This window comes from Astatotilapia calliptera, chromosome 20 (genome assembly GCF_900246225.1).
Source record: "Astatotilapia calliptera chromosome 20, fAstCal1.2, whole genome shotgun sequence".
Lineage (NCBI taxonomy): Eukaryota > Metazoa > Chordata > Actinopteri > Cichliformes > Cichlidae > Astatotilapia > Astatotilapia calliptera.
Window position 1 is genome coordinate 17,611,596 of NC_039321.1, and position 22,016 is coordinate 17,633,611.

Here is a 22,016-nt window from a genome sequence, read left to right on the forward strand (position 1 = left end):
CACTGGGACATGCATTGGTGTATGGAGCGCACATCAAGCAGGGAGCAGACACTGAAAAACACAGGCTGAAGAAAAGTTCAAGCTAGTTTTTTAACCAAAAGGACAACAACAACACTTAAACCAATTTTTGTTGTTTGTTTTGTTGTTTTTTTGGAATTGTGTTGTTTCCGGTTTGTCCTGTTTACCCAAGAAAGTTGGGAAAGTATGGGACAGCTTTTCAAATGAAACGAAAATGTACATTGCTTTTAAAAAAGCATCACGTATACTCAAGATCAGGTATTCCCCGGCTATTTATGTGTGCAGACTCTTAGATATTGCTAACCCTTAAGACTTCTACAGTGCTGACGGTGCCATTTCTTTGGAGCTGCTGTAGTAGTACAGTTCCCATTCTCAGAGGTGGACACCGGACCAGCAAGGGTGGCAGTCTTGCCGCAACAATACCAGTTGCACTGTAAGGGACTGTACAGTGTAAGGAAATCACTGCTGTAAGGAAAGACAGCTTTATGTTCTACAGATTGTGGATGGAACTGGAAACTACTGGGCCCTCTGACCAACACCAGTAGGCAACGTGTGAAGTGTCTTGCCCAAGGACACAGCCGGGGCTCGAACTGGCAACCTTCCGATTACAAGACGAACTCCCAACCCTTGAGCCACGGGCCCCGAATAATTCCTGGCTGGCGCTGACGCAGAAGCGGTGGGGCTATGTGGGGGGGGGACTAAATGCGTCACATGACCCTATTCAAGACCATTTTATGTCCGTTTAATGAAGTGCGACACATCAAGAAACTTCCCTGAGAAAAGCACAAAGTCCCCGAAATCACTGAAACTTCAATGTTGACTCAATAGCTAAAAACATTAGCGAACATGTGACTGTCAGAGAGCACGCGCAGATAGGTATGTCAAAGGTGTATTGAAACTCTTAATGAATCCCACAAACTTATTAGTTACCGACTTTCTAAAAAAAAACACATAAATAAAAATAAAACAGTCTACAGACGAAAGTTAACGTAATTTTACATCTAAGCCAGTCAAATTGTCAAAAGTGCGCAACTGCTCAGCCAACACATGTGCATGAAAACCCAGCATCATACACCCACCCAAAACTCCTCCGCGCACACTTACACTGCAGATACTGACTATTAAATCATCAGGAGATCGATGAGCCAAGACAGACTAGATCAGACCCTCGAAACTTTCTTACCAGGGCTTTAGTAGACCTTCTCCTCTTACCTTGCTCATTTTCCCGCTAATCATATCCGCAGGCTTAAAGGCTGCCCCTCATTCTCAGGAAGGCCATCAATAACATGGCCTGGGACTATGAGATAACTTGTTTTCTTTACTCCGGTCCACCCTCTCCAGAGCTGGAACTGGGGGGTGGAGCTGCAAAGCGGGGGAAAGCGTGTGTGGAGTACTATTACTGGAATTTGTAACCCCCGCTGATTGGTCGGTTTCTGGAGGGGAGCGTAAAGATCCTAACTCCCGATTGGCTGAATTAAGCATATTAATATTTCCATTAGAAGCTCTGGAGTGATTGAGGTGTTTAATCCAGACCGCAAATTACAATTCAAGCTGTTTATTTGATCAAATAGTGCATATTTACTGATTATTAAGGCATTAATACGTTTGATTAATAACAAGCATGTAAACAAGCAGAACATGAATGGAGACAAAAATGAATATCATCTACACACAGTTTACATCAGTACGGTTGTAAATGTGTGCAGTTGAAAGGGTTTAAATCTAATCGAGTATTTCTGACACATACGCGAGTGTTGCAGCAGTATTTTTGCAAGCCTTGGCTCTTTGTATTTTTAGCTCTTCCAGCTTAATAACTGTCACATTTCCTGCACTTTACTTGGACCTAAAGTTGTGGTTGTGCTGTCAACCTTTTCATATCCTGAGGGTTATTTTAGCAATAAATACACAGATCAGCATTTCGCCAGTTTGACCTTTCTTTGCAATGTAAACACGCGGATATGCATTGTGCAAAAACGTTCTTATCAATCTTTTTTTCTTTCTAAAAACAAATCCAACCCAGCCTACTGTTTAAAAGTTTCTTTCTTGACTTGAAATGTGTCTGTGGTCAGCACCCCTGTGCCCCACACTAAACCTCCCTGCGCACCAGTATCGACTCAGCTGCTAAACAGTAACTCGTGTGTTAGTAGCGGCACCTAGTGGCCAAACAAAAGAAATACAGCAGGTGAGCCAGCTTCTTTTCCAGGTATTTTATGAACATAACGTGTTTGCAGCTGAGAAAACGCAGGGTGTCTTTTGTTTCAGTATTTGAGCTTCTTATTCAAGCTTTCTTTCTCTTTGTGTGTTTTCTTTTTGTTGTTTTTGGCTTGTTTTTTGTATTAAACCTCAAAAGGAGACCGAAGTCTGGTTTTGTGTGGTTCTAAATCTATTTAAAACAGGAAAACAACCAACTTTCTGGATTACACCCCATACATGCCCATATATTCTTATATGTGGATTCCTCTGCCCTAAACTGTAATCCATAATATTCTCCTGCCTGAGACTGCAAATCCAAACAGCATCATGTCTGCCCGCTGCCTCAGTCCTGTAGTCGCTTCCATATATGTTAGAATGACATTCAGGTATTAAGGCTGTGCAGTATATCCCTACCAATCAGTGCAGAATCCAACTGTGAGTCATGACAGGTGCTACAACCCCTCCAGTCACCCACCTACCTACACAATCACCAACTAAACAGCACGTGCAGTAGTGCGGCCAATTCTATTAGCTCATATTCCAAGAATTTCATAATAGAAAGTGAGGATTGATTTTTTTTAGTGGGGGTTCTTGCAAAGTTTAAATATTTGATAGATTTTCAGCTCCCTCTCTTTGGAGGGAGGTGAGGAGGGAAAGAGGAGGAGATGGAATAAGAAGTGAAGAACAAAGCAGTGAGGTGAAAAAAGGTAGACTAACAAAATGTCGAGGGATCATGAGAGACAGGAAACTGGTGCTTGGGATTGGAATGAGGGGTCGGGCAAAGTGGGGGGGGAGGGTCATGTTGGGGGAAAAGATGGAGAGGAGAAAAGAGGGGGATGAAACAGAAGAGGTGAATTCTAACATTTCTGGCAAACACTCAAACAAATCAGCAAGCTTTTAATGCAAGGTGCTGCACGCGTTCGTTTGACCTGCAGAAGGACAGAATTTTAGAGGCTTGATCATACTCGGAGGCAAACGAGACAAACGGGGGAGCCCAGGCAAGAGGAAATGAAGGGAGGAGGAGGCTAGAAAATGGGGGCTGTGTGGCAAGACGATGGATTGTGTAAGACAGTGCTAAGCCAAGGCCTGATAAGGTGCAGCTGTTGAAGGAGCTAAAGAGCGAGACACAGAGATCCCGAAGACTCGAAAGAGCACGTGTTTGCATTTATTGCGTTGATGAATTCAATAAAATCCTATCTGTCAGCCAGAGCTGCTTAGACATTTGTGGAACTTACCCGAGAGTCGGGCATCAACATTTTTGTGTGGAAGCTAAGAAAATATTTTGTGCATACTTTGCTGGGAGGTGTTTCTTTAAAGGGTGGTGTTGGGATTTGTTGGGGACTTACTGAGGGAGGAAATGGTTTATGTCTTTCCCATTTTCCCTCCATCAGCTTTCATCTGCATGACCACTATGCACAAACACGCGCGCACACATACACACAAAAAGGCATTCCTCAAAGCCTGCGCAGAGTTTGGGACAGATCATTGTTTGCAAGCCACAGCAATCTAGTCTACGACAGCCACCCCCTGAGCCCGGACTTTACACAGGAACTTACCTTTTTCCTTAAAGGCAGGAGTGTGACAATTCTATTTCTCCTCTATTCTTTTCCAGTCTATTCTGGGTTTGGGGGGTGTCTATATTTAACCCCAACCAGTCATTGTTCCTTCCCCTGTTGGGTGTGTGTTTGTAGTGAATGCCTGTGGCTCACAGCCTCTGTATTGGTCATGGCCAATCTAAACTTTGTTGCTCATGAGAAATTATAGGGAAGCTACACAAATACATATAAAAGTGTTGTTGCAATGCCAGGTTTATATATACAGTACTTCAACAGCCAACAACACACACAAGAATAAAAATAGTGTGATTGCATTTTTTTCTCAGAAGTTGACCCCCCTCCCCCCAGTCTGGCTGAAAAAAACAAATTAAATTACTCACTCTCAACTGCGAGGGTTATATCTGATTGTTTTTACAATCTTCCAAAATAGGCAGTTTCATATTTGCACCATTGCCCCTCTGTAATTGCACAATATGAACTTCATTTGATACACTTCATTTGACCTTGTGGGTTGAGTTGCACCATTTCAAAAAGCTACTTTTTGTTACATGTCAGATGGAGTACTTCTGTCAAGAATCCAAAAGAGGACCCAAATGCATACAGAGAAACTGAATGAAAAAATGGTTTATTTAATAAAAAAGGTGAAACCAAGATACCGCAATAAAATGTGCGCAGGAAACAATAGCTCAAACAGGGAGTCCAACAAAGACACTGGGACTGACAAAATAAACTACAAGAACTGAACATAGGACTGACTGGGAAATCAGTCACAGATGAATAAAACTTGTTCTTAAGAACAATTGTACATCTAGTAATGAAACTATTACTTAACAAGAGCACTCAGAGAGCACGACTCCTTCTGAATCTCCTTCCTTATAACTTCGACCTTGGCCCATCATCCCAAGCTGTTATTGGTATCTACCATCACATAAAATGTGAACATGATATATCTTGAAACCTGTTGATGTCAGACTGCTAACAAATACACAAACAAGCAGAATGGATTACATACTCTGTCCCATCAGGGGGAGAAAAAGCCGTCAACCAAGCTGTTTTAGCTAATTAGCCTACAGGCCAGTCTTCAATCTTCCTTTTATTTCAAATATTGTGAAAGTCTAGTTTTAAAATAGCTAACTGATCATATGCAGGTAAATAATCTAACAGTGGACTGCGCTGCAGTGGTTTGAATCATATCTATTTAATAGACTCCATTTGTTAAATCCAAGGTTAATTGTGGAGTTCCACAGGGTTTAGTGCTAGGAACAATTCTATATACATTAAACATGTTTCCCCTAAGAACTATCATTAGAAGGAATCGCATGAAATTTTAGTGCTATGCAGATGATACTCAGCTTAATCTATCCATGAAGCCAGATGACACAATGGCTTCTTATCATTTACTCCGTTATAAATGCAGAATTAAATTTAAACTCCTTTACCTCACATATAAGGTCTTGAATGATCAGACCTAATCTTAAAGACCTCATAGTACCATATTACCCCAACAGAGCCCTTTGCTCTCAGACTGCTGGCTTACTCGTGGTTCTTAGGATATTTAACTGCAGAATGGAGGCAGACTTCAGCCTTTAGGCCACTTCTTTGTGGAACCAGCACAGTGGTGTGGTGGTTAGGACTGTTGCCTCACAACAAGAAAGTCCTGGGTTTTAATCCAGGGTCTTTTTGTGTGGAGTTTGCATATTCTCCCTATGTCTGTGTGGGTTCTCTCTAGGTACTCTGGTTTCCTCCCACAGTCCAAAGACATGCAGTTAGTGGTTAAGTTAAATGGTGATTCTAAATTAGCTGTAGGTATGAATTGCTGTCTGTCTCTCTGTGTTAGCCTTGTGACAGACTGGCAACCTGTCCAGGCTGCCCCCACCTTTGTGCTATTGCAGCTGGGTTAGGCTTCAGAATTCCCAGAATCCTGAATAGGATAAGCGGGAGAAAATGGATGGATCTCACTGAGTGCTTGGTCATGGGGGCGTTGTCTGATTATTGAGGTTTTCTCTCTGTTATTATAGGGTATTTACCTTTTGGCTGTTGGACATGGACATAATGTGTAGACTCTCAGCTTTCATTTGAGGGTATCCACATCTAAATTGGATGAAGGGTTTTGGGGTTTCAGCTCCTTAACATGTTCCACCCTCTTTTTAAGGGGACCAAAGGTAATTGGACATTGGACTCAAAGGCTATTTCATGGGCAGGTGTGGGCAGCTCCTTTGTTATGTCATTATGAATTAAGCAGATAAAAGGCCTGGAGTTGATTTTACGTGTGGTGGTTGCATTTGGAAGATATTGCTGTGAATATACAACATGCGGTAAAAGGAGCTCTCCTTGCAGGTGAAGCGAACCATCCTTAAGCTGCAAAAACAGAAAAAACCCATTCGAGAAACTGCTACAATATCAGGAGTGTTAAAATATACAGTTTGGTACATCCTGAGAAAGCACTGGTGAACTTCAGCAATGGAAAAAGACCTGGACACCCACGGAAGATAACAGTGGGGATGATCGCAGAATCATTTCCATTTTGAAGAGAAACTCTTTCACAACAGCCAGAAGCAGCCAAATGAATTCTGAGGTGTTCAGAGAGATACTGTCTGCTCAAATCCAGCTTAATACACTCAGATTGATTGGGGGGCGTTTCCTAATACAGATAGACAATGACCCAAAGCACACAGCCAATGCAACCAAGGAATTCATTAAAGCAGAGCAGTGGAATATTCATGAATGGCCAAATCAGTCGCCTGATCTTAACCCAATTGAGCTACATTTCACTTGGTGAACACTAAACAGCAGAGCGTTAAAAAGGAGGAAACAAGGGATCTGGTGATGTCCATGAGTTCAAGAAATAAGGCTGTCATTGCAAATAAAGGGTTTTCAACCAAGTGTTAGAAATGAAGATTTTATTTTCAGTTATTTAATTTGTCCAATTACTTTTGAGCCCCTGAAATGAAAGGATTGTGTTAATGCAATTGTTTTGTTCAACCCACTGAATTAAAGCTGAAAGTCTGCAACTCAACTCTATCTGAGTTGTTTCAATTAACATTGATTGTGGTAATGTACAGAACAGCAATTTGAAAAAAAAAAGTGTCTGTCCAAATATTTATGGACCTAACTGTAAATAACACCGAATTATATGAAAAATCATTCCTACATTCTGAAGGTTGTGTCATTTATGTCATATAAGTGGAACCTGAACAACATGTTCCTCAGCTTTGTTTTGACCTAATATGAAATTGTTGTGTTTAGGAAGGTAAATACTGCACCGGGGAAGACAGGACCCTGTGAACACGGATACGTCACTGTCATTACAGTTACTTCCTGAGTATTTGTGTCTGCTTGGTTTCACTCAGAACCTAAAATGATATTTGGCTACATCAGTGGGAAACTTGGCCTGCTGGTGTAGCTAGGGGAAAAGTCAGAGGACCACCAAGTCATTAGGAATCACTCTCCAGGAACCATGAACATTGACAACAGAATTCCCTTGAATCCCTGCAAAAGGTACTGAAATGAAGGGTAGGAATCATAGACTAACTAAAGAAACAATACTGATGATATTGTCCTCAATAAAAGAGGTTTCACAATAAAGCAACTTTATGTTGTATCACATTAACTGAAGAATTAAAAAATACTACTAAATTGCCAGTATATGTAAAATATATGTGATAACGATGCCTGTGCATTAGCTATTGTATTGCAAGAGGAAGTAACATGATATGTCATCTAAATGCACTGTTCAACACCAAACTGAAATATTTCACTGTGGACCAAAGTAGCTGACAGACTGTTGGTTTGTAGTCATGCTGCTAACGTGGCTCAAAGAAACCCTGCTTTTCCCCTTCTTTGTCAAAGGAAGCTGACACAGAGTACATGTCATATTAGATTTAACTCCCAACTGATTTCATTAATGACTCTCAGACTCTGTCCCTTGGCTGTGCCTGTGGGTAAATTAAACACATCTTTATCAAGACACCTGCCAAGATAATAAGACATTTAACTTTCAGCACCAGTATGCTCTAGTATGCAATCACAACACACTATGAGACAACTCAGAAAGGTAATTTTATTATATGGAAATCATGCTGCTCAGGATCATCACACAACAACAGTGCTTGCTGCTTTGCTTTTTTTCTAAAGAGAACCACATGTACTGCTGACTCTCGCTGCCAGGAGTTGTTTAGTTCAACAAATCATCTTTAGAATGTTGTTTATTGACGCTGAGCTACTCTCAAGATCTGCAACTGTCCAATAATCGCTGGACGAGGAGGTCAATTTGGCTCTGTCGAGTATTTTTGGAGCATTCTGAGCACAAGTGAATGAGAATCTGAGAACTACATGTGGACCATAATATTTTTTGTTGCTAAGTGTTTCCAGTAAGTACTTGGCATGGGTTTGCTTAGGAATGTATATGCGTGATTCTTGCCAGAGTATAAAGGCATTAAAACCTCATTTATATTCGTCAGGCTCTCACACATAGTTGCATCTGGACTGCAGTACCCGTCACATGGATGCTAGTTCAAATCTGAAAGTCCCCAAGAAGTGAAAAACAAGTTTATATATATAAAAAAAAAATAGACCATAAAAATAGATAAGGCAACTACATCCTCCTACTCCTTGGATAATTGGGATCTAGCTTGTTCCCACACCCATGCAGTGGGGTCAGTCACAGCAGGATGACGTAATCCAGAGGGCTCCACATTCCCACGCTGCTCAGCATGTGATATGGAGCCACTGGGACCAAAAGCTTGTACACACATGCACAGATGCAAAACAAAAGGGGATGGATGCATGCAACCCAGCAGACTTGGGCACTGTAAACAAGTGTTTGAATCTGCACGAGCCCCAGCATGATATGAACTAGTGATCAGAGATCAAGCTTCTCTGTGGCCCTTTAAGATCCCCCCCCTACAGCCAGCTAGCCTGCCTCTGTTTACATGATGGTAACTCCCAAGCAGTGGAGGCTATCACAAAAGTGCTATTGTAGCTGCACAGCTTGAAGATGCCAGTGTCATCCTCATCATCTTTTAAGACAAGTCACACACACACACACACACACACACACACACACACACACAGAGCCTCCTTGTAGGGAACCAATATAAACAGCCACTTTTCCTATCTTTGGATCAGCACGTGTCTGTGACTCAATCAACAAACATTTCACTGTGGTGCAACACTAACGTTGCAGTTCACATTGACCTTTGACCCCTCTGCTTGCCAGTGGGTTTTAAAAGTATAACAAGTGAAGAGCCCTTGTGCTGTTCTGAGAGGGAACTGCAGTAGGATGCTAAAATTATTAAATCGGCATACTAATAATAATAATGATGATTTTATGCTGTTTTGTTGTTTCTGTGATCAGAAAAACATGTTATGTGTGTGTGTAAAAAAGGTAAAGAGGCCATGGTTCTATGTGTCTGCACTAAAGCTACATGCTAACTGGTGCATGGTGAAATGACAGTATGCTGATGTTTAGCAGGTGTAATGTGAACCTGTCACTATAGGCAGTTTAATATTTTCTCATTAGCACAAGTTCAGCATATAGCTGAGGTAGGCTGCTATATTATTAGCTACAGTAGGCAGGTTTTTGCTCATGAATGCCCTCCTATTGAAAAGTAAGGGGCTAATCAAAATGATTACAGAACCTGTTTAGTATGATCCTAATATTAGTGACAGAAGAAAGGGCCTGTCGTTTTTCAGGGATGTTAGGATTCATCCTTAAAAGAATAAGATAAATATTTAACATTTGATATATTTTAGTCTGGGTCAAAATGGAAACCGTGATTTAGCAACATTTGTTGGGATACTTTAGTGGATAAGTAGAAACCTAACCTAATTTTAAGTTAGAAATGTAATGGACGTTAAGATTCATCCTCAGATGGCCATGGATATTTGTATCAAATAAATATTGAAGTAATAAGACATTTTAGTCTAGACCATGGTGGGAATAAGAAACAGACTAGAACCAAGCTACCGTAGTCAGAAATCTCTGCATTGTGACACCTGACGTCTTGTATATGATCTAGGAAGGGCATGCTCACAGAGATTTATGTACAGTTTCATGAACATCACCACACTGACCTTTGTAAGTCTCATCCTGCCACTCTCACTCCTCTCCAGGCTCCTTTTCAGAGATGAGTTTCTGACCACTGGCACCGGTTGCACCTCTTCCTCCCCGCACCAGTCTGAACTCAGGACGCAACCCATATAGGTGGACAGGGTCCTGGACTTGGGGTTGTTTTTCACCTCCTCTCACTCTCTCTTCCTTCTGTCCTTCCTCCACCTCCTCCACTTTCTCTCCGTGTCCTCGTCCCCTCGTCCTCTAAACAGGCTCCAGGCTCCCTGGGTTCCTGGGCAGCTGTTTTTGTCAGCTGGAGAGGAGGAGACGGAGGCCCTTCCCCTTTTCCTGGCTCTTGATCAGCCCTGCTCCGGGGACAGAGGGAAGGATACACTCTGCCCCTCTCTGCTCACTTTAAAAACACCTCTCTCTCCAACTCTGTCCTGCTGCTTGTGGACTCCCCATTTTTCCTGCCTCCGCCCCCTCTCACTGCTCCTCTTTGTTTCCCACACGCAGTTGCAACCACTCAACTTTCTTGAGCACACCTAGGCCTCCAATTTTTCACCCTATTTCTTTGTGCCACTCAATCACACTCTTCACATCCCTCTGCTCTGTGCTCTCACTCTTGATCACTGTTCAGATATGAAGACTCAATGTTTCATCTTCCCATCTTGTGAAGCTCCTCTGTTTTTTCCTTATGCCTCTTCTTTCCTCTTGTTTTTTCCCTCTTGTTGTTTTGCAGTCCTCCCATCCCAAGAACACGTCTCTCCCTTCCTTCTTACTCCCATTCCTCCTTCTTCTACCTCTTCTGCCAGTGTTGCCTCACTCTTACATATACAATTACCTCTCTGTTCTTACCCCCACCCATCTCTCCTTCTTAGCTCCCCTCTGTTTCCTGCTCCCAGATACAGACAGACTCTCCTTAGCCCGTGCAGCACATTGTTGGTATTGTCCAGAAAACAAGTAAGAAAAACCCTCTCAACAGTGAGGGCAGCTGTCAGGATGCTGCTGTGCAATGTAGTGATTCAGAGTGCTCTTAGCTTTTGTTAGACTGAGCCTTTCCTTGTTTATGATGCAGGACCCTGTCTGTTGAAACTGTGAGGCAACATTGCTTTTCCCACATAATGCAAACCAACTAAATGAAGGGATGTCAGATATATTATGCCATCATCTTACTCATATTACTAGAAAAATCTTTGCATCTTTGCCTGTTTTTCTTCACCTACCTTAACAACCATGCTGAGCTTGACATCACTGAGATCGTTGCTGTCTGTGGTTTCCCCCTAAAGTGACTACCTGCTCCCCTCTGTATAGGGGGAAGGGGACCAATACACACACACACGTTTTCTACTTTTGTGAGAACATTTATTGACATGAGTATATTCTCACGGCTAAGGCCTTACCTTTACCCTACCCTGAGCCTTAATTATAACTTTACAAGCACGTTTGCACTCTCCAACACGCCTTCAAAGTGTGAAAAATGTGACCTGGCCAGAAGGTTTGAACTTTATAGTATTTAGCCAATCAGATTGTCTAAACTTAAAACTGCCTCTCACAAAAGCAGGTGGATGTGCTTTTTACTAAATTATATTTATCTTGGCTTTTGTGTCCTGTAGTCTCCCAAGAAAGCTGCGGCTCACAATCTTCTTTTGCACGTACACACACACACACACACACACACACACACACACACACACACACACACACGCACGCACGCACGCACGCACACACACACACACACACACACACACACACATGCATTCAGTGTATCCGTGTGGCGTCCTTTCCTGAAAACAGTGACTTAATGATTCCCTGTAGGTGATGAGTTTAACGAACATCTTATAACTGTAGTAACAAAAACAGTCATGTGTTGCACTCTCCCCATTTACTGCATAAGTTATGGATAAAGAAGAAAACTCCAAGCACAATGTGCTCCTGTGCCTTTTTAATGTGGCTGGTGTGTGAAAGATCTTAGGATTCCTCGTGTTTCTTTTTTCCTCGCAGTCTCTTTGCTGTTGTTTATTTCTTCTCCCTTTTTGGCTGCTGCGCAAGGCTTGGAAGAGTGAGACAGTGCCCCTTAAAAGGCAAATTCTTGATGCTCCTCCAAAAGCCCCTTCGCTCCTCCCAATTTTGTAATGACTCTTTTACACCCCCTCCTCCCACCCCCCATTCCTCTCATTTTGTTTTCTTCTTTCTTTCATTGTCTCCCTTGCCTCTCTCTTCACACTAAAACTACTAGTGAGCCATTTTTTTTTAGTTGGAGGTACTTTGGCTGAGAAACCTACCAGGTGTCCTTCTTTTCCTCCCTTCCTGTACCCTACGATTGATCCATCCCTCCCCCAAGCCTTGTGCATTAGTCCCCCTTCCAGTTGACCCCAACCCTTTCTTACTCTATCCCCTCCTCTTTATGTATGTCTTTCAAGGCAATGTTTCAGACATGAGCTCAGGCTGTAGACAGTGTTTACAACAAGCCCCCTCCTGGTTTTACATGCCGTGAAATTAACTCCTTCTAATCAAGTGAGGTCCGGCTAGTTTTGCATCTGGAAAATATGGGGAAGGACACAGTAGTTTTCAGAGTGAGCCATTATTTACGGCTAATTTAAAAACCCCCACACCCCCACCACAAAAATAATCATCTGATTACAGAAAATATGGTACTAAAAGAAGCCGAAAGCCCGGGCTTTCTGGCAAAAACATGGCCGCCATCCACTGCAGAATACTTGGCACTTGTAAGTGTACTTGGCGGGAATCACTCTCAGTCTGGATCAGTGATTAAGATAAATGACAGATTTCTGGATGGAGGTTTGTTAAGGAGGGGACAGACAGAGTGATAGGATGACTGAGCTCGCTACTATCTTCAAGAAGAGTCGAGAAACAACAACAACAACAATCTTTATTTATAGAGCACATTAAAAGCCAGGGGCATGCCAAAGTGCTTTACATAAAACAATAAAACAATAAAATGATTTACACTAAAACATCGGAGTCATATAAGTGTGGGATTATGTTCACAGGTAAAAACCACTAATAGGAATAATCTATAGCACACAGCTATAGCAAAGTAGAACTGTACCATCATACACAGTGATAGAGAACATAGACAACGCAACAATAAAATAATAAAAATAATTAGCACTATAACGTCAGAGTCATATAAGTGTGAGATTATGTTCACAGGTAAAGACCACTAATAAGAATAAACTATAGCACACAGCTATAGCAGAGTAAAGCTGTACCATCAAACACAGTGATAGAAAACATTGACAGCGCAGGACAACGCAAAACAACCAGACACATTAATAGAATAACTCACTAGAAGCGAGGCGAGAATTTAACTAGTAGAAAAAGCAAGTTCAAACAAATATGTTTTAAGCCGTGATTTAAAAGATTGAATAGAATCAGACGCCCGGATGCCAATCGGGAGATTGTTCCACAGCTCAGGTGCAGCTAGAGCAAACGCTCGATCACCTCTAGACTTCAAGCGAGATCTGGGCTGAACCAACAAAGATATGAATTTAAGAGTTCCTTAAGATAACTTGGCCCTGTGTTATTAGTAATTTTAAAAGTAAACAACAGAATTTTAAATTGAATACGAAATTTCACAGGCAACCAGTGCAAATCAGCAAGGACGGGAGTGATGTGAGCAAACTTCTTAGTTTTAGTTAGAATGCGTGTAGCGGCATTCTGGACTGTCTGTAATCTATGTAAAAGGGTAGAGTGGAGACCATAATAAAGTGAATTACAGTAATCTAGTCTTGACGTTACAAAGGCATGGATAAGCTTTTCCAGGTCATTGTGCGGGATGTAGTGTTTGGCCTTGGAAATAAGGCGAAGTTGGTAGAAACTAGATCTGACGACAGCAGATACTTGTTTATCAAGTTTAAATGAGCTGTCGAGTAGCACACCCAAATTCCTAACAGTGTCAGGGAAAGAACTAGTGAGAAAACCAAAAGCATCATGAAGTTTGGCACGAAGAGCGTCACTTCCAAAGATCATAATTTCAGTTTTCTTATCGTTAAGGATAAGAAAATTTGCCAGAAGCCATTGCTTGACCTCACACATGCACTCTCGAAAGTTACTCACGGACATAGCTAGATCATCATTCAGCTCAAAATAGATCTGGATGTCATCGGCATAATAGTGAAAGGCAATGTGGTATTTCTCAAAAATGACACTTAAAGGAAGCATATACAGTTAGAACAGGGTAGGGCCTAACACAGATCCCTGGGGGACACCACAGCAAACAGGTACAGCGGAGGAGGAGGAGGTGGCCAAGTGAACCAAAGAGAGCCGATCGGAGAGGTAAGATTTAAACCAATCCAAGGCAGCACCCTTGATGCCTACAGTGTGCTCTAGTCTCGCCAATAGTATGTTATGGTCAACCATGTCAAATGCCGATGAAAGATCCAATAGCACTAGGACAGAGGGGCGTCCATTGTCAGCCATTAGTAAAAGGTCATTAAAAACTCGGAGCAGTGCTGATTCAGTGCTGTGGTGTTGTTTAATTAAAGGCTGATTGATATTTATCATTAATGTTATTCTCATCTAGGTATGTCTGAAGTTGAAGCAGAACCACCTTCTCAAGAATTTTAGCCACGAAGGGAAGTTTGGAAATCGGCCTATAATTGGCATAATCATTTTGATCGAGATTACTTTTTTTAAGAACAGGTTGGATTATAGCATGTTTAAGAGCTGATGGTACATAGCCGGACAGCAAGGAGGAGTTCAATATGGACAATAGACAAGGTCCAATTGCACTAAAACAATCCTTGACTATACGGGATGGAAGAGCATCATGTACAAGATTAGTATTGTTCAGTTTCTCAATTAGATGCTTCAGAGTAGAGAGAGAAACAGGTTCAAATTGACAAAAAGTAGTAGAACAATCAGGGGTGGGCATACGGTCGGTCACCAAAGGAAGGGTAGATTTAAGAGATGCGACTTTATCCAAAAAATAACTTGAAAATTTTTCACAAAGGCCCGGGGAGCACGGCAGAGGCATAGAGGGGCAGGGGTTGACCACAGAGTTGAAAATTTTGAATAAAATTCGAGGGTTGTTTCCATTGGTGGTGATAATTTTAGATAGGAAAGCTGCTTTAGCCGCTCTGGCAGCTGATTGAAACTTCGAGCGGCTAATGCATAAAATGTCATATGATGACTGGAGATTATCTTTCCTCCACCTCCTCTCATCCCGTCGACACATACGTCGTAAGGCGCGAACAGAATCATTTAACCAACATTGTGAGTAGGTTCTGGGGCGTTTCATTTTGATCGGTGCTACAATGTCAAGGATAGAGGAACATGTAGTTAATAGAGTATTGGCGAAATTCTCAAGCGTATGTGGGGTAAGACAATCTGACGTAAATGAAAAGTTCACAAAAAAATTAGAAAATTTCAACAGAGTATCAGCATTCACAGTACGCGTAGGGCAAAGAGGAGCCTCAAAGCGTGATCCGGTGTTGCCAAGGTCAAGATCGAAAATAACCGGAGAATGGTCGGAAAGTCCAGTGTTTCTAATTTCCTTAATACATATATCCACATCGTATGAAAAAACCAAATCAAGGGTGTGGCCCTTAACATGGGTAGGCTCATTCACCCACTGGGTAAGATTAAAAGAAGCAGTTAGTGCTAGAAAATCGTTAGCCAATTGGTCATCCATACAACAGACATGAATGTTAAAATCACCAGAAATAATAACAGAACCATATTTAAAAAGAATGGATCCCAAGAAGTCAGCAAATTCAGAAAGGCATGATCAACCGACTCCACAGAGAGGCAGCAGGAAAAAGAAGGGATTGTAATGTGAGGAAACAAAAGCTGAAGTAACAAAGGAGTACAGAAATAGCCACAGTTGTGATGATGTCACGTATTATACTACCCGAAGGCTTCATAGACATCACGGTGTTTACTGAAACGTTAAAGTTGATGACATTCGTCATCTCCAGTAGTTTGTTTTTCTGGAAGTTGTGAAATAGAAGTGTGTGCACACGATCATTCTCTTGTGCTAAATGATTCTCTCTCGCCCTCTCCCTGGCCTCTTCAAGAATCTGTTTTTGTGGGTCAGTCTTGGACTGTTCCACAGCTACACTGTGTGTGTATGATAAATGTACACAGCAATAACATGTTAGTCAGGCCACAGGCTAACCAAGGACATCTGTGCCAAGGGTGTGTGCACTGGTTAAGCTTTGAGATCCCATCCAGACATCCACACCACACCACTGAAATCAAAGGAAGACTATTGCAATGTCACTTACAGGCACTTGGGCCCAATTCAGATCACCTCCACTTTGTGTTTGGACAAAGTGTAGTCCATATTTGTAGTTTTTTTTTTTTTTTTGGTCCACAACCGGACTTGACTAGTTTCCTCAGGGTATTTCTGCCTCAGCTCAGCCGCAAGTCCATCTTACATGGGAAAATCTCAGGTGTGTTATAGCAGTACGGCCACATCTAACCTGTTACCCAGGTTAAGCCAAGCTCATGACTTCTGGGCCACATCTGGCCCACAAAGCACTTGCCAGTAACTGGCATGCAAGTCCCAGAAGCAGCCCAGATAAAACCTGAATTCATCTGGGCTGCAAAGTGAATGTTTTGGGTCTTTTCCTAGCACTGATACACTTTTTAATAGGTTTGTTTATCAATTTATTTGTTTTTTTTACAACCACTTGGCAAAAGTGTTTATTAGATAACTCTGGCCCAATATCACTGGCTAACCAAAATTGCAGGGTAGCATCCTTTTAGTTTTCACATCAGCATCAAAACCCATTACAAGTCCAAAGCCAGCAATAAAACTACCCTTTGAACATCTGCTGTGTGTGTTATGGTCAATCAATAAATTATCTGTAGCTGTGAACAGTTTCTCTCTGACCGATCCAAGTTTATAGTAAAGAGCTCTGTGTAACCTGATTGAATATTGGTTAAGGAAAGAGGTGTAGCGATAGATTAGCCCTGTATAAATTCCAGTCCCTTTGCTGTTACAAAGAAATGTTAATGTCCACTGCCAAAACTAACCTACACCCCCTTAAAAAGAGTTTCTCCTTATTCTTCTTATTTGCTGAAAACACAGCGCCCTGCTGTTTTAGAACAATTACTGAGCATTAAAAGATTATGCACTTGCAGAAAAATGAAAAATGGCTCCCATCTTTTATAAGAACCATTAGTAGGCAGGTGAGAAGTATTAAGAGATGTAGGGAATTGTTTGTTTTAGCTTTTTCTTGGATTTGCTGACAATATGAAAACTGTACAGTGCTGCCAGTCTTATCCTTTAAATCACACTTAATTCTCACCAAATGTTTTTGGTAAAACTAAAGAGGGTTTAAATAGGTTTAGGACAAAAAGTTAGACAATCAGCACAAGACAGAATAATGGGTTCAAGCTAGGCAGGATGAACGTTTCACACCTTGGCTGCCCTCTGTGGCATTGTGCCAACTTAACACCACAGGCTCATGAACAGGAACGAAATGAAAAAGAAGCCTACAGAAAGCCTACAGAAAGCCTACAGAGCCTACGTACAGAGAAACTGTGCAAAACTGAAAACTTTAGCTTAGGCGAGCTTTGCATTTTAACGTTTGCTCATGTTGCAAGGTCAGAAAGATTTGCCTTGATCTCTGTAATTGACGTCAAATTTTACAATGAGCGCACAACAAATACAAAAGCCGGAAAGAGAGTGTCTGAGTTTGAAAGACGCCTAGCTTAGTCATCATGGAAAAGATGGAAAGGAAACAAAAAGGAAAGCCAGGATGGACAAGTGACATGTTCATAGTTTGTGGCTGGTCCTGCAGACAGAAAATCATTCCAGTGCTGCATTCTCTTGTCTGGGCAGCATAAATCATTGGGCTTAAAGACAACAGGAGCGCCTCTAAAAACTGGCCTCTTGTATAAACATTAAATGCTTCAAACTGCAGCTCTCAGGAGGGTCACTGGCTAAAAAATGTGTACATATATATATATATATATATATATATATATATATATATATATATATATATATATATATATATATATATATATATATATATATATATGTATAACACCCAGCACGCCCCTGCGGGCGGTTTATCCTTCAAGCTCAGGTCCTCTACCAGAGGCCTGGGAGCTTGAGGGTCCTGCGCAGTATCTTAGCTGTTCCCAGGACTGCGCTCTTCTGGACAGAGATCTCCGATGTTATTCCCGGGATCTGCTGGAGCCACTCGCCTAGCTTGGGAGTCACCGCACCTAGTGCGCCGATTACCACGGGGACCACCGTCACCTTCACCCTCCACATCCTCTCGAGCTCTTCTCTGAGCCCTTGGTATTTCTCCAGCTTCTCGTGTTCCTTCTTCCTGATATTGCTGTCATTCGGAACCGCTACATCGATCACTACGGCCGTCTTCTTCTGTTTGTCTACCACCACTATGTCCGGTTGGTTAGCCACCACCATTTTGTCCGTCTGTATCTGGAAGTCCCACAGGATCTTAGCTCGGTCATTCTCCACCACCCTTGGGGGCATCTCCCATTTTGACCTCGGGACTTCCAGGTTGTACTCGGCACAGATGTTCCTGTACACTATGACGGCCACTTGGTTATGGCGTTCCATGTATGCCTTGCCTGCTAGCATCTTGCACCCTGCTGTTATGTGCTGGATTGTCTCTGGGGCATCTTTACACAGCCTGCACCTGGGGTCTTGCCTGGTGTGATAGACCCCAGCCTCTATGGATCTTGTGCTCAGAACTTGTTCTTGTGCTGCCATGATTAGTGCCTCTGTGCTGTCTTTCAGTCCAGCTTTGTCCAGCCACTGGTAGGATTTCTGGATATCAGCCACCTCCTCTATCTGCCGGTGGTACATACCGTGCAGGGGCCTGTCCTTCCATGATGGTTCCTCGTCTCCCTCCTCTTTCTTGGGTTTCTGCTGCCTGAGGTATTCACTGAGCACTCGGTCAGTTGGGGCCATCTTCCCAATGTATTCTTGGATGTTCCTTGTCTCATCCTGGACTGTGGTGCTGACACTCACCAGTCCCCGGCCCCCTTCCTTCCGCTTAGCGTACAGCCTCAGGGTGCTGGACTTGGGGTGAAACCCTCCATGCATGGTAAGGAGCTTTCTTGTCTTTATGTCAGTGGCTTCTATCTCCTCCTTTGGCCAGCCTATTACCCCAGCAGGGTACCTGATCACGGGCAGGGCGTACGTGCTGATGGCCCGGATCTTGTTCTTACCATTCAGCTGACTCCTCAGGACTTGCCTGACCCTCTGCAGGTACTTGGCGGTTGCAGCTTTTCTAGCGGCCTCTTCATGGTTCCCATTCGCCTGCGGGATCCCCAAGTACTTGTAACTGTCCTCTATGTCTGCAATGTTGCCTTCTGGTAGTTCAATCCCCTCAGTTCTGACTACCTTCCCTCTCTTTCATACCATCCGACTACACTTCTCCAGTCCGAACGACATTCCAATGTCATTGCTGTATAGCCTGGTAGTGTGGATCAGTGAATCGATGTCTCGTTCACTCTTGGCATACAGCTTGATGTCATCCATGTACAGGAGGTGGCTGACAACTGCTCCGTTCCGTAGTCGGTATCCGTAGCCAGCCTTGTTAATGATCTCACTGAGGGGGTTCAGGCCTATGCAGAACAGCAGTGGGGACAGAGCATCTCCTTGGTAGATCCCGCACTTGATGGTGACTTGTGCTATGGGCTTGGAGTTGGCCTCTAGTGTTGTACGCCACATCCCCATTGAGGTCCTGATGAAGGCTCTTAGGGTCCCATTGATCTTGTACAATTCTAGGCATTCCAGTATCCAGCTGTGGGGCATTGAGTCATAGGCCTTCTTGTAATCAATCCAGGCAGTGCACAGGTTGGTCAGTCTGGTCTTGCAGTCTCGGCTGATTGTTCTGTCTACCAGTAGCTGGTATATATATATATATATATATATATATATATATATATATATATATATATATATATATATATATATATATATACCCAACATCCACAATGACGGCGAAACAACTAGTAGCTCAGTGTTCCAACATTCGAAAGAAGGGACTGCTCTCACAGCTAGAGATTGACGAGGTACAACACAAATGCTACGGCAAGGAGGAGTCAGGACGCCAGGTCAGGGGGGAGATATCATCACCCCCACCCGAGATTGGGTACATGAAGGACCGTTGAGTGCGAGAGGAACTGACCTGAAAAATAGGATCATGGCCAAGCTTGAAACCTGGATCCCCCGTAGCCGGTTACCAAGATTACGTGAAGTACCCACAGAAGGTCTGCTAGATGATGTTAATGCAGCACTACGGACAATACCTACAACCACGATTACCGACACTAACAAGCTGATCTACAATACGGCAGCAGTGATCAGTGAGATGCTTGGCTACAAGTTGAACAGCCACAAGGGGCAGTACCCTCCATGGAGAAGGAGGCTAGAGGACAAGATCAAAGTAGCACGGAGGGAGGTTAGCCAACTAACGGAGTTGCAGAAAGGTGCGACAAAGAAGGTGCATAAGAAATACAGCAAGCTGTCCATACCTGAGGCCTTGGAAACTGCCAAGCAAAGACTCACAGCCTTGGCCAGCCGCTTGAGGAGGTACACCAGAGAGATAGAAGGCAGGAGAATAAACCAGCTGTTCTCCACAGAACCAGCAAAGGTGTACTCTCAGTGGCAAGGGAACAATAAGAGAACAGCACCACCAAGGCTGGAGACGGAGCAATACTGGAAGGGCATATGGGAGAAGGACGCAACCCATAACGGCAATGCTCAGTGGCTAGTGGATCTGAGGGCAGACCACAGCGACCTCCCTGAACAGGGTCCAGTAACCATCCCAGTGGCAGATATCCAAGAAAGGGTCTCCAGTATGAAGAGTTGGACAGCACCAGGGCCCGACATGGTTCACGCCTACTGGCTAAAGAAATATATATATATATATATATATATATATATATATATACCAGCTACTGGTAGACAGAACAATCAGCCGAGACTGCAAGACCAGACTGACCAACCTGTGCACTGCCTGGATTGATTACAAGAAGGCCTATGACTCAATGCCCCACAGCTGGATACTGGAATGCCTAGAATTGTACAAGATCAATGGGACCCTAAGAGCCTTCATCAGGAACTCAATGGGGATGTGGCGTACAACACTAGAGGCCAACTCCAAGCCCATAGCACAAGTCACCATCAAGTGCGGGATCTACCAAGGAGATGCTCTGTCCCGAATGCTGTTCTGCATAGGCCTGAACCCCCTCAGTGAGATCATTAACAAGGCTGGCTACGGATACCGACTACGGAACGGAGCAGTTGTCAGCCACCTCCTGTACATGGATGACATCAAGCTGTATGCCAAGAGTGAACGAGACATCGATTCACTGATCCACACTACCAGGCTATACAGCAATGACATTGGAATGTCGTTCGGACTGGAGAAGTGTAGTCGGATGGTATGAAAGAGAGGGAAGGTAGTCAGAACTGAGGGGATTGAACTACCAGAAGGCAACATTGCAGACATAGAGGACAGTTACAAGTACTTGGGGATCCCGCAGGCGAATGGGAACCATGAAGAGGCCGCTAGAAAAGCTGCAACCGCCAAGTACCTGCAGAGGGTCAGGCAAGTCCTGAGGAGTCAGCTGAATGGTAAGAACAAGATCCGGGCCATCAGCACGTACGCCCTGCCCGTGATCAGGTACCCTGCTGGGGTAATAGGCTGGCCAAAGGAGGAGATAGAAGCCACTGACATAAAGACAAGAAAGCTCCTTACCATGCATGGAGGGTTTCACCCCAAGTCCAGCACCCTGAGGCTGTACGCTAAGCGGAAGGAAGGGGGCCGGGGACTGGTGAGTGTCAGCACCACAGTCCAGGATGAGACAAGGAACATCCAAGAATACATTGGGAAGATGGCCCCAACTGACCGAGTGCTCAGTGAATACCTCAGGCAGCAGAAACCCAAGAAAGAGGAGGGAGACGAGGAACCATCATGGAAGGACAGGCCCCTGCACGGTATGTACCACCGGCAGATAGAGGAGGTGGCTGATATCCAGAAATCCTACCAGTGGCTGGACAAAGCTGGACTGAAAGACAGCACAGAGGCACTAATCATGGCAGCACAAGAACAAGTTCTGAGCACAAGATCCATAGAGGCTGGGGTCTATCACACCAGGCAAGACCCCAGGTGCAGGCTGTGTAAAGATGCCCCAGAGACAATCCAGCACATAACAGCAGGGTGCAAGAT

At 43.4% G+C, this 22,016-nt stretch overlaps 1 protein-coding gene across 4 annotated transcripts in view; it reads right to left on the minus strand.

Moving 5' to 3' along the window:
* The window catches only part of tns2a (tensin 2a), a 60,791-nt gene extending 50,751 nt beyond the window's left edge, over positions 1-10,040 (minus strand). For 3 of the 4 annotated variants that reach the window (XM_026154688.1, XM_026154687.1, XM_026154686.1), the window contains exon 1: positions 9,843-10,040. In XM_026154688.1, coding sequence (XP_026010473.1) covers positions 9,843-9,968 — 126 coding nt within the window. In that variant the 5' untranslated portion in view covers positions 9,969-10,040. Of the gene's footprint in view, positions 1-1,230; positions 1,586-9,842 lie in introns of those variants that run through there. The other variant, XM_026154689.1, reaches the window with a different exon arrangement.
* Positions 10,041-22,016: the final 11,976 nt, after the last annotated feature.